This window comes from Mixophyes fleayi, chromosome 2 (genome assembly GCF_038048845.1).
Source record: "Mixophyes fleayi isolate aMixFle1 chromosome 2, aMixFle1.hap1, whole genome shotgun sequence".
Taxonomy (NCBI): Eukaryota; Metazoa; Chordata; class Amphibia; order Anura; family Limnodynastidae; genus Mixophyes; species Mixophyes fleayi.
The window spans coordinates 329,817,668-329,830,863 of record NC_134403.1 but is presented as its reverse complement, the minus strand read 5'-3'; the positions used below and the strand labels follow the sequence as shown (position 1 = coordinate 329,830,863).

General features: G+C 40.3%; 1 protein-coding gene across 6 annotated transcripts in view; it reads left to right on the top strand.

Moving 5' to 3' along the window:
- MYO18A (myosin XVIIIA) overlaps positions 1-13,196 on the top strand; it is a 248,957-nt gene that overhangs the window by 205,200 nt on the left and 30,561 nt on the right. For all 6 annotated transcript variants that reach the window (XM_075196848.1, XM_075196847.1, XM_075196845.1 and 3 more), the window contains 7 exons: positions 582-782; positions 3,812-3,922; positions 4,642-4,746; positions 4,861-5,007; positions 6,466-6,579; positions 9,372-9,488; positions 10,621-10,704. In XM_075196848.1, coding sequence (XP_075052949.1) covers positions 582-782; positions 3,812-3,922; positions 4,642-4,746; positions 4,861-5,007; positions 6,466-6,579; positions 9,372-9,488; positions 10,621-10,704 — 879 coding nt within the window. The remainder of the gene's footprint in view (positions 1-581; positions 783-3,811; positions 3,923-4,641; positions 4,747-4,860; positions 5,008-6,465; positions 6,580-9,371; positions 9,489-10,620; positions 10,705-13,196) is intronic.

Here is a 13,196-nt window from a genome sequence, read left to right as displayed (position 1 = left end):
TGCACGACTAGCGCCCTGCTGACTCAATTTATTTGAGACGGAGTACGCTTCTTTTTTTAAAAAGAATCTTAAATTATATGGTTCTGAATGTTGATCTACAGTTTTCATAAGACATTTATAAAAGAAGAAAAATCATTATACCTTTATGGAATCTAAATATTCAGTTCCTGAAATTAACATCTACAGCTAACACTTTTATTGTTGAATTACTTTCATGGCACAGTCCAGTAATTAGTGAGCATTTGAGACGTTAAAAGGCTCTGTTTCATTTATAAACACTCGCGCTGCCTGGCATGCTTATCTCAGCAGGATAACATTTTATTCTGTCTTACACAGGCTGAAACTTCTTTAAAATCAATAAGCCTGTGCTTTGCTGTAAATTTGCCTTTTTATACCTGTTCTGATATTTGTTGCATCTGAAAATAACCATCTTTTTCTTATAGCAATTTTGTAATTTTTCCAGTGTGCGTTCACGTGCCTTGGATACCGTCATTGATATGTTTGGAAGTTGCTTGTGCTGTAGATAAATACAATTTTTACACATTACATCTCTGACATTTCCCTGCATCTTTTTTGATCAGGAGAAAGACTCGGAGATTGCAGTCTTCACACACAAGGTGGACCAGCTGGAGGTTGAACTTCAGGACATCTCATCACAAGAGTCCAAGGATGAGGCTTCTCTGGCAAAGGTAAAGAAACAGCTTCGTGACTTGGAGGCCAAAGTTAAAGACCAAGAGGAAGAACTGGACGAGCAAGCTGGAACCATTCAAATGTTGGAGCAGGTACGTAGAGCTGAGATACCCATGAAGCTTCTGAGACCTGTTGTTGGCCAGTGGGATATAAGGCTGTAGAGTAGATGACTGAATTCCATATTACTGTTCATTATTTTCTAAGCTGCAGAAGAAAAAAATCACTAAAGGGGGGGGGGGGGCGGCAATCAATTCCCTGTGATGAGCTGCCAGACATCACCGCATTGTCTGACTACGCTCATTTCAGTGTATTACGGTACCCAAGCATCACAGATTTTCCTGTGCACCTCTATGGGGTTTGAGGACAAGTCAATGATGTTACATGGCCGTGGTGCGCGTTCTGGAGGCACTCAGCCGCACATCCTAGGGAATTGAACAGCAAACAACCAGCCAATGGATTTTATCTGTCTGTTGCACATCAGGTCATGAAAGGGAGTTTCTGGTTGGTTGCTGTGATTTAGTGCAAACTTTGCATTTAAATGGATTGAGTTCGGTATTAATCGTCTATTTTACATAATTAATGGTTATTTTAGATGATATTATTTTCTGTTTCAATGTTTTATTTAAAATATTCCTCCCATTAAAATCTAGTTGGGTATTTTTATTTCTAACTAGATGAATGTTGTTAGTGATGGCATAGAAGTGACGTTTGTTGAAATTGCACATTTGCCAATATGCATTTGTATGGCAACTAATTAATGGCACAGTATGTTATGTTAATGGAAACACATGTGCCATTGAGTACTACAACTGTTGGCACAATTGCTTCAGTAGTGCCCATATTGGCTCAGTCTGTTTACCTTTAATTTATTACCGTCGATAGCAGATTATTTAAGTGCAATTTTCACCTTAAGATTGTCAGTGTGGACTTCAACAGGGATGATTGGTACCAGGGGCCAGATTTACTAAGCTGCGGGTTTGAAAAGTGGGGATGTTGCCTACAGCAACCAATCGGATTCTAGCTGTCATTTTGTAGAAAGTACTAAATAAATGAAAGCTAGAATCTGATTGGTTGCTATAGGCAACATCCCCACTTTTTCAAACCCGCAGCTTAGTAAATCTAGCCCCAAGTGTGACATATTAGACAGGGACAGAAACCTTGTCCTGTAGTAGCCTTCCCTTACATCTAGCTATATCTGGCTTCCTAGGCTGCGGAATAGTCCTGGGAGAAAGCTGCACAGCAGGAAGCTATATTTCCCGACTTCTTAAGCAATCACTGTTTTTAAAAAAACGGCCACAATCTCTGAGAATTCATGTTCTTGTTCATCCACTGCACAGCCTCCTCCCTGCTCTCTTCTCCGGCCGTTACCTATATATCTTCCTGTTGGTAGCTGTAAAAGTTAAAGAAGTGCCATTAGCTGTCCGCACATCAGGGAGAGATTGCAGAGTCAGCCACTGGGCTGGAGATGAATGGTCATCAGGAGACTTGCCTGGCCTCTATTCCTGTACCCTCAGCACTTAGCTCATTGCTTATTTCATTTTTTGTTGGAAATGTAGCCTAGAGGGCTGTGAGCAAGCATTCTGCATGCACCACTTTGGGTCAGTCACACTACCTTAGTGCCCATGAGGGGGTGCTTTATAGATAAACTCCTATCTGTTTTGATGGATCCTTCCATGCTTACAGAATAATGACTTTAAAAATCTCTCTCTTGTGTGGACACTTGACAGAGAGTTTGCTGTGTGTATAAGTTCTGTGCAAAGACCGAAAGAACTAAGCACAAAAGCCCAATGAAATCTAGGATCCGCTTTGCCACCTTCTGCACAGTGAATACCCCTGTGGGATTAAATTTACATATTTTTGTACTATAGTAGTAAAATTCTGGCTTCATAAGTGTCAGGTGTTCAATGTACTTCTCCAGGGAGCACAGAAAAATTTAACGTAGCTTTGCAAGCATACTCTGCTTGCTGTAGTACGAAAATTATTATTATTATCATTTATTTATATAGCGCCACTAATTACATAGCGCTGTACAGAGAACTCACTCACATAAGTCCCTGCCCCATTGGTGCTTGCAGTCTAAATTCCTAACATACACACACAGAAACACACAGACTAGGGTCAATTTTTAAGCAGCCAATTAACCTACCAGTATGTCTTTGGAGTGTGGGAGGAATCCAGAGCACCCAGAGGAAACCCACGCAAACATGGGGAGAACATACAAACTCCTCACACATAAGGCCATGGTCGGGAATTGAACTCATGGCCCCAGTGCTGTAAGGCAGAAGTGCTAACCACTTAGCCACCGTGTTGCCCCTGAAAATAATGGCAATCAGATAAATAAATAGACTGTAAGCTTGCGAGCAGGGCCTTCTTACCTCTCTGTATGTATTACTCAGTATTGTTTTATTACTTAGTTTCTTTCCAATTATAAAGCTCTATGTAGTTTGGTGGCGCTAGATAAATAAATGTTGGTGATGGCTATGAATGTGTCCCTTGCAAGAAGACATTAATTCTTAAATGGTGTTAACACAATGGGCACCTGCCAAATTGCAAGTGATATTCTTACTGACAGTGAAGAAAAGGCAAAGCTTCCAGTGTCTTCCCCGGGTATAAGTGCCACAGTGGGTTTAGGGGCATTGCCACAATGAGCAACATCATACAAAAATTCACTGATTAACAGATTCATAAAAGGGTCTTCATGCAGGAATAATGCTCCTATACACTTACACTTTCATTGTCTATTGCTGGGCACATGCTGTGTGGTGTTTGTAACTCTATATGCCATTGCAAGTGAATGTTACAGTCCGTGTAGTGCCCTGGGATCCATATGTTCTCTAGGATTCCATCAGTCCTGTGTACATATTGTCTCTCAATGTCAGCACTGAGGGGTCGCAGTCATCCAAATATGAGTTTTCTGGAAAATGAAGTTATAATGGTCCTGGAGATGAGCCTTGCAGTCTGACATTGAGTAAGGGTTGTCAGTTGTAAAGTACATCTTTTTTACTTGGAATGGCTAGTCAGTGTTTTAGTAAGTACGCTGAAATGTAACCAAGGCAGTGACTTGGTAATTACATTCCTTTTGCTGGATGTAGTAAACTTATTTGCTGGGTTTTCTTTCTAGTCAAAATTGCGTCTGGAGATGGAGACGGAGCGATTCAGGCAGTCGCACTCCAAGGATCTCGAGAACAAAGACGAGGAAGTGGAGGAGATTCGACAGTCCTGTCAGAAAAAGGTAATAACAGCTATAAGTCCATTCAGAGCTGCTTACTCATCTAACACACATTATCAGGCTGGCTTCCAATAGCAACCTGTATGAGTGTGACATTATTAACTCATAGCTGGCTACATGACACGAGCAAACAACTGGTTAGACTGGTATTACTGGTACTGGTAACTGACTCCAAAGCTTAGGTGCTAGCAAGAGGGTTCTAGAGAATGCTTTAACGTCTGCCCATCACCTGCACACAGGGGTGGTCAGATATTTTGTGGGCAAGCTGAATAGTTAACGATTTAGTGGCATCGCTGTGAGACTTTTTGCCCACAGTGGAGGCAGACATTTTTCAGGTTGAATCATTTTTTATGAAAGTGCAACCTTTTAATTTAGTGACATCTGTTTGTTGCCCAAGACAGTACTCATGAGAATGGAACCTGTCACATCAGTAAATCGGTAAGACACTTTGTACAACACGTGCCTCCATTATATGTAGGTGACCAATGCTTTTATTATAACAAGAGGCGGCCTTTACATCTTGTATTTTGTTGGTAATAGAATGAACTTGTGGGTTTACCACGGTATTCGATAAGAACATTTTACAAGCTTTCGTCAAGTAGCAAACGTGACACACAATTTATTTTGTCAGTATTGCCATAAATTAGGATGAGGTAAGCGGTTTCAGGCCATGTGATGTAGGCTGTTCTCCTGCACATAAACCTTTTTTCCATTTTTAACAGCTTAAACAGATGGAGGTTCAATTAGAAGAGGAATATGAGGACAAACAAAAGGTCCTGAGGGAGAAAAGAGATCTGGAAAGCAGATTAAATTCTGTTAGCGAACAGGTATGATTAAAAAAATAAAAAAGTCAATGCTACAAATGGTGCTTAGACTTTGAAGTGCTCTGTACTACCCCAGTGCCTTTTGGATTGTAAGTCATACACTTGTATTGGCCCTAGGTCAATCAGCGGGACTTTGAAACTGAGAAACGCTTGAGAAAGGACCTGAAGAGAACAAAGGCTCTGCTTGCCGACGCACAGATCATGCTGGACCATCTAAAGAACAACGCCCCCAGCAAGCGTGAGATTGCCCAGCTTAGGAGCCAGGTACTGAGCAGCTTAACTTGTAAACCAACACTTCAGAATGACCGTCTGTGTGCTGCCTACAAGTTTATTATAACATAGGTCATCATGGGAAACCTTCTGCTTTCTAAATCTGGTTTCTAACTCTTGTTAAGACACTCTTAATTCAATATTGGATCTGTATCACACCTTATTGTTAGTTATTACAGTCTCGGAATGATATTTGCTGTAATAACTTTATAGTAACTACAATATAATTTGTTTGAGAATTTATCAACTAAATGGCAAATGGGAAATATTGACCCATAAGTGTAAAGTTTCTAACCCAAGAGACCAGTCACTGTAGCTTTAGGAACACACCCCTCCCCTTGTACACCTGTGAGGACACTATGAAAGCAGAAGGTGTGGTTCTCTTAGTAGTAGTATTGGGGTGGGGGTTAAGGGTCAGTTCTTTAAGCTTTAGTACATGCCTTGACAACCTATTGCTCACTAGGTCCCCAGCATGCTTTGCCAGTTGATAGCCAGCCAAAAAAGCGGATTCTGGGCCTTGTAGTTTCACAATCCTATAGTACATCATAGATCTCCTAGAGGGGACACTGTCTCTGTGTGTCTATGCCACCCAATCCCTGTATGATAAAAATATGTATTTATTATAGTACTGTAGAATAAAACATTAATACACGATACATTTAGGTTAAACAGGTAGGATGCCTATTTCTTTACTCTTTTATTTTCATTCTGCTAAAGATTGTGCTGCAACTATTGACTTGTGGATACAGCAGTGTTGGAAAACAGTACATAAAAAAGTTGTCAATAGAAAAGCCTAGCATGGCACTTGTGAGAGCTTCTTGATACAAGTGGTAAATCCTCCAACTTCCCATCTTAGAATGTTCTGTATAAGTGTACTCTGTAGGTGTAAAAACAATTATCAAGAAGCAGCCAGAAATCCCCAAGAGGCCATTTCATAATCTAAAGCAGATCGGTGCCCCTGGTTCCTGTGATATGTGGCTGTCCCAGAACATCTTCTCCCTCCTCCTTCTGTCACACCATAAATTCTCTATTTGCTGAAATGTTATTTACTCCTAGGGAAATATTTTACCAGGCAAGACACTCTGTGCTATAAATCTGGCTTCAAGTATGTACTTTAATACAAACCTCATAGATGGCATAAAAGCACAACATTGACAGACGTTTTACAGAAACACCATTGGGGATTTAAATAGAGCCTCAATACAAATACTTTCTGACAGTAGAACACTCCAAGGCCATCACTGGGTTATGTGGCTGCATAATTATTCTTTGTTAATTTGTTGGTGTTTTTGATGCCTGTGAATTTTTTTTCTCTTAAAGTTCATCCGTCATGTATCACAGTGGATGAAGCCATTCAGTGGGCTGAAAAAATATTCAAATCACTAGGAATCAGTGACAGCATTTTCACCTTTTTTCCCCCCTTACTTTAATTAAATCATGTTTCATTTACAGCTAGAAGAATCTGAGTTTACTAGTGCTGCTGCAGTAAAAGCTCGTAAGTCTATGGAGGTTGAAATTGAGGATCTCCATATTCAGATCGATGATATCTCTAAAGCAAAGACAGCGGTAAGATGCAGAGTGGTCTGTGTCACCAGTGTTTTCTTTCTGCCCTTCTGTTCTGCTTCATCTATGTTCTTTCTCTCTATCCTCATATTTCTGCTTTCTTTACTGTGCCTGAGCTAATTTATTCCTCTCTTATCTAATATGTGTCAAACACTCATGCTTTCTGGTATGTGCCACATACTCTTCTGTCTCTTTTGCATGGGCTGTCCCAAATATCCCTACTTTCTGTCTAATGCTGTTTGATCTATGCTGCTTTACTGTTTGTACCATATACGCCTGCTTTCTATTACATCTAGACTATGCTTTCTGTCCATTGTCTGCACCCTTTACTACTGCCTTCTCTCCCCTCTGGTTTTCGTCATCTACTACTGCTTTCTCTTCCCTCTGGTCTGCTCCATCTTTTACTGCTTTCTCTTCCCTCTGGTCTGCTCCATCTACTACTGCTTTCTCCTCCCTCTGCTCCATCTACTACTGATTTCTCTTCCCTCTGCTCCATCTACTACAGCTTTCTCTTCCCTCTGGTCTGCTCCATCTACTACTGCTTTCTCTTCTCTCTGGTCTGCTCCATCTACTACTGCTTTCTCTTCCTTCTGTTCCATCTTCTACTGCTTTCTCTACCCTCTGCTCCATCTTCTACTGCTTTCCCCTTTCGCCTCTAGTCTGCTCCTTCTACTACTGCTTTCTCTACCCTCTGCTCCATCTACTACTGCTTTCTCTCTCGCCTCTAGTCTGCTCCATCTACTACTGCTTTCTCCTCCCTCTGCTCCATTTACTACTGCTTTCTCTTCCCTCTGGTCTGCTTCATCTTTTACTGCTTTCTCTTCCCTCTGCTCCATCTTCTACTGCTTTCTCTTCCCTCTGGTCTGCTCCATCTACTACTGCTTTCTCTTCCCTCTGCTCCATCTACTACTGCTTTCTCTTCCCTCTGGTCTGCTTCATCTTTTACTGCTTTCTCTACCCTCTGCTCCATCTTCTGCTGCTTTCCCCTTTCGCCTCTAGTCTGCTCCATCTACTACTGCTTTCTCTACCCTCTGCTCCATCTACTACTGCTTTCTCTCTCGCCTCTAGTCTGCTCCATCTACTACTGCTTTCTCCTCCCTCTGCTCCATCTACTACTGCTTTCTCTTCCCTCTGGTCTGCTTCATCTTTTACTGCTTTCTCTTCCCTCTGCTCCATCTACTACTGCTTTCTCTTCCCTCTGGTCTGCTCCATCTACTACTGCTTTCTCTTCCTTCTGTTCCATCTTCTACTGCTTTCTCTACCCTCTGCTCCATCTACTACTGCTTTCTCTCTCGCCTCTAGTCTGCTCCATCTTCTTCTGCTTTCTCTCCCCTTGGGTCTGCACAATCTAATGCTTTCTCTTTCTTCTGCTCCATCTACTACTGCTTTCTCTTCCCTCTACTACTGCTTTCTCTCTCCTCTGACCTGTTCCATCTACTACTGCTCTCTCTCCCACCTGTCCATCTATCCAAGAACAACAAAAATAAGCATATCTGTTTGGTAAATAAATTTGTCTCATGGTCAAGTTCCCCTTTAAGAGTCGATAGCTGCAATCCTACAGTCCCCATCCCCCCCCACTCCTCATAATGGTCATAGTTATTTTGTTTTGTTTTTTTTTAAATCCTCATATGTAAGATTGCAATAAACAAAATATGATGAAGACCTTAACATGTCTCTTTTTAAAGAAAACACACAAGGTTTCTTAAGAGTCCAGTAAAATGTTCTGGGATTTCAGCCTACCACATTGTGACCGTCACAGCTGCATTGAGCCCTGTGTAAAAGATTTGTCCTCAGTTAACCTCTAAGTTGCTGGACACGTTTGCTGGTTTCATTATTATCCTTGTGTGAAAATGAAACGGGTAGCGGGGGCAGGCAGCCTTGGAATGACATTTTCATTTAAACTGAACTTAATAAATTTCGCTCTTAAGCTGTGTCCAGTTTTCCCCCCAGTAGAAATAAGATAGATGACAGCAATCCCCAGCCAGGGAAGTCATTTTGCTTTGGAATGATGTGTTAATAGATTCATTAACTTTCTGCAGCCAGCATTATCCTCTTTAAAAACAGGCCCACTGCTTCCAAATCCAACACTCTCCCTTTCTGCCTTCAGCTGTAATGCAGCATAGATTGTAAAAATCTCACAGCAAAATGGTTTTCTAAAGTCACCCAAATATTGTGTTAGTATTTTCCTGCGTATTTGGACATATAAAATGAACACATCTTTAATTGTTCCCTTAAGATCCACATCTTTATAGAAGTTTATTCCCCTGTCCCTTTCACAGCCTCAGCCCCCCACCTTTCCGCTTACACCATTGCGTAGGGAGCACCACCAATATTGGACAGACTTCATCTCCCACTCCATGCAGTCACAATGTTTCAATGCCTCCCTCCTCTTTAGATTATAAACTGCTGTGAGAAGGGCAATCTCTTTTGTGCCAGTATGTAAATGTAAGGTACTTTGTATGTGTAGGTAACTGCAAACAAACAGGGTCATTTATCACTCTTTAAAATCTTGACACTTTGCCATAATCTTATATCAAATCCACAATTCATCTGTATCATCTGTTGTTTATTAACAGGATCAAGAATTCAGTCGACCATACAGGAGTTAGATTAAGAATTTACTTAGAATATGCTCGTGAAGAAGGAAAAGAAATGTTAAATGCAATAATAAAATAAAATAAATTAAATATTGCAAGCACTTGACTATTTTGGTAGGAAGATTCTTTGGTGTTGTATGTTGCGTCCAGTCCAATCTTTGCTTCCATCTAAATGTGTTTTATATCTCTGACTGGCAGCTGGAAGAGCAAGTTAGCCGCCTGCAGAGAGAGAAGAATGAATTACAGAGCAGAATGGAGGAGGACCAGGAAGATATGAATGAACTGATGAAGAAGCATAAAGCAGCTGTAGCTCAGGTGACTTAAACGCTTACTTCCTAAGTGCTGCTACTGAATGTGGTTCATTTGGCTATTTTTTTTTTTTAAAGATATAGATAGGGTCGACCAGCAGTTGAACCACACTTGCCTTTAACAAATGAAAATAGGTATTTTTCAGTATTGAATGATAGAGAGAATGGTGCATTTTATATAGTAGAAAAATGAAACTGTGGCTATCAGAAAACAACAGTAGTGACAGACGGCATTCTTAGAAACACAACAGCGAGTGTTCAGTCCTGCAGTCAACAGTCTTGTAACCAACAGTAGAATTAAAGGGATATAACCTCAAAAAGTTCTCAAGTATTGTAAACACCACCTACATAGATGGTCCTACCTGCCCACTAGGCCACGCTCCCAAGCGGCTATATTGTGTGAGGATCATCATACTGATTGGCAGGAGGCCTCTGGAGGATATGTGACAGAGACAAAAGGAATGGCAGTATACTGAATGGTCAGCACTGCAGGCTTATTATACGATACTGTTCTATAATAAGCTGCTTATTATACATTCATTTTTCAAAATTTCCATTAGTCAAATGAAAAGTAAAAATAAAGAATTATATAAAAACCTCATGTAATCATGGTTATATTTATATATTGGTTTGTCGTAAAATTAGTAATAGTAAAGTTCTATTAGCAAAACAAAAAGTGTTTACAATCAATAAAACTATAGAGCCACATATTTAGTTAGTTGGCTGACACTTTACCAGAGTCTCATCCACAGTGCCCTTTGCCTAGTTACTTGCCTTATATGTGCATTTGGTTTTAATAAAGAAATAATAGCTGTCTTGCTATATTACAGTTTCCCCTTAGCCTCGCACAGGTCACGCCCTATAGCTCAGATTATTACACGTTGAGCTCAGTGCTCTGCCTATTTGAGCAGATGACAGCTCACTGAAATCTGCAGCTTGGAAACATCCACTTTAATTAAATGCACAACTTTATCAATAGATTAGACTGCTTGTAATGTAAATAAAGCGAATCGATTTCTGCTGTAGCCCAGTTAGTTTGGGGATTGGTACAGCGGCTTCAATCAGTGAATATTTCCTTACTTTTTACTGACTGAGAAACCTAACAAACCCTGTAATTCTCTTTTTTTTTTTTTCCCCAGTCCTCCCGAGACCTTGCTCAGATCAATGACCTGCAAAGTCAACTGGAGGAAGCCAGCAAAGAGAAGCAAGAGATACAAGAAAAGGTAAGCGCATTAATTGAGTGGCTAGAAAATCAGGTGCACCGCTGTTGTACCTGGTACTTGGTGTGTATGGATGCTCACGTAAATCATTTAGTGTGTACCTGTCAAATACTTTTTTGGAGGAATCCATGTGTGGGCTGCACCAATGGCCTGTCAATTTACCCGCAAACAATGACATCACCGAGTCATTTAATTACTCTTACCTCAATGATGTCACTAGTTTCTAGTGATTTCACAGGCTACCTTAATGAAGGTTGGCTCGGCCTACAAAAAATGGCTGCACAACGGTGTGTAGGCAAATACTGCATTTATTCGTGGTTGTCTGTCAGTGAACAAGAGGTAAAAATTTGAATGATGTGATCATACCTAAGTCCCCCCTGGTTTGAATTATTAGAGGTGGTGAATTTGTGTAATTGTTTGTAGTGAATGTCTGCCCTCAGCTTGCTGATCAAGTGTTTGTAACAGCCATCTTGTATGTGCGGGATGTAGTGACATAATCTTCCCTGACTGGATTCTCTTCATTTCAGTTTCATAGAAATACATTATTTTGTTACCTGTCCTTACCTACAGTGGCACTAACTGCTAGATATAGAAATTGTGCCATGTACATTATGTATTTTATATAACCTGTCAAAAAATATATCTTTAAAAGCCATAGAAGTCTCGTTCTGCTGACAGATTTAATAGGCCCAGTAACTGTTTCCTTAGAGAACATGCTAATAATTTGACATATATAATTGCTTTGAATGTAGAACCTTTTAATCTTTTCAGAGAGACTTTTATGTACTTTTTGCCTTAATTTTTTACTAAAGTCGTAGCAAGATTTTGTAAATGGATAGAAGTCACATGGTATCTTTATTACTGCAATTATTACACTTAAACATGTGGTGAAATCAATGCATTATATAAAATACTACCTGTAGGCTATCTCCTGTCATAATATTGCAGTGTTTGGAGTGAGTTTGGAGCTTCTCTTAATAAAGAATATTACCTGGTTGTTTTGTATCTATTTAATTTATCGGACAACTTACTTTAAAATGTCTTTTACATTCTCTCGTAATTAGAATATATATGGAAAACAGATTTCATTTGACCAAAATGTGTTTATAGTGAACGCCACATATGCCTGCAGAAAGCTTTCTTGTACGTGGTTATATCCCGAATGCTGCAGAAGAATTGTAGGCAAGGCAATACATTCTGCAATTTCCCCCTCATCTTAGAACCTTTAGTATTGCAATGGAATGCAGAATGGCATTATGGTACATTCTAGACTCAGTCAGTCATCATCATCATCACCATTTATTTATATAGCGCCACTGATTCCTCAGCGCTGTACAGAGAACTCCATTTCCCATTGCGGCTTACAGTCTAAATTCCTTAACATACACACACAGACCGAAATAAATAGATCCCACCCCTTTCTAGTCCATAGTAAAATGAACGCTATCAACAAATTTAGGTAGCAGGAGTAATTTGTATAACCAACTGCCTTCTTTAAGCTCACCTACTACCTGGATTCTCATGTCAGTGACTTATTTTTTCTTCACTAATAAATCTTTTGAGCACAAATTCAACACCTCATCTTTGCAGTGAACAGGAAGCATCTATATGTAACACCCCCTTCTGTATTATGTGTTGTGAGGGTGTATATATATATTGAATGATGCAGATGCTTCTCACCTCCGTACTTGGTTTTCAGTGCCTCCACCCGAATCACTGCTTTCTCTTTTTTTTTTGGGGGGGGGGGGGATTCTAAAGATACACCAGGGGGAGATTCGGGAACCCCCCTGCCCAGTATAAACACTCTGTGGCAAAGTGTGGATGAAAGTGGAGCACCGCTTCTTACTATGAACAAATGAACACAATAACTCGCAATAAATCAATAATATTAACAGCATACAACATAAACATTAATTGTCACAGCCTTATACACTGGAAAAATATAATAGATGCTAACCTTACTGGCTGTTGATACTGGGAATATCTCAAGGGGTGAATGTATATATTTTTACTTATAGCTCTACAATGTACTGCCAAACACAAACATCAGCAGTATTTAAACACACCACACAAATGGAGCAGTGCACTGCAATTTGGGGCCCTTCTGTCTATTAGATGCCAGCATGGCATGGAAGCATCATGTGTCCAGTTTGCAGATTTTAGAGGTCTTTAAATCACTTGCAGTGAGGTGCAGCATCTATCCCTGCCTATTCAGCCCTTTTGGCCAGATATCCAAACCCCACTTGAATAATAACAGATAGGTAAAATAACAAGTAACTTATCTGCACCAGTGTGTGTCACAGGACTGAACTTGATTATCTCCAAAATGGCTGACTTGCAAAATGTCCTTCTTCACTGGTGCATGTAAACCTCCTCCTTCAAATTGTGACTTCCCAGCAGGTTCTGTTCACCAGTCCCCTCTGCTCTGATATCTCTCAAGACTGTCTGTTCTCTCTACTCAGACCACCAATGCAGTACCCACCTTATCTGGACTT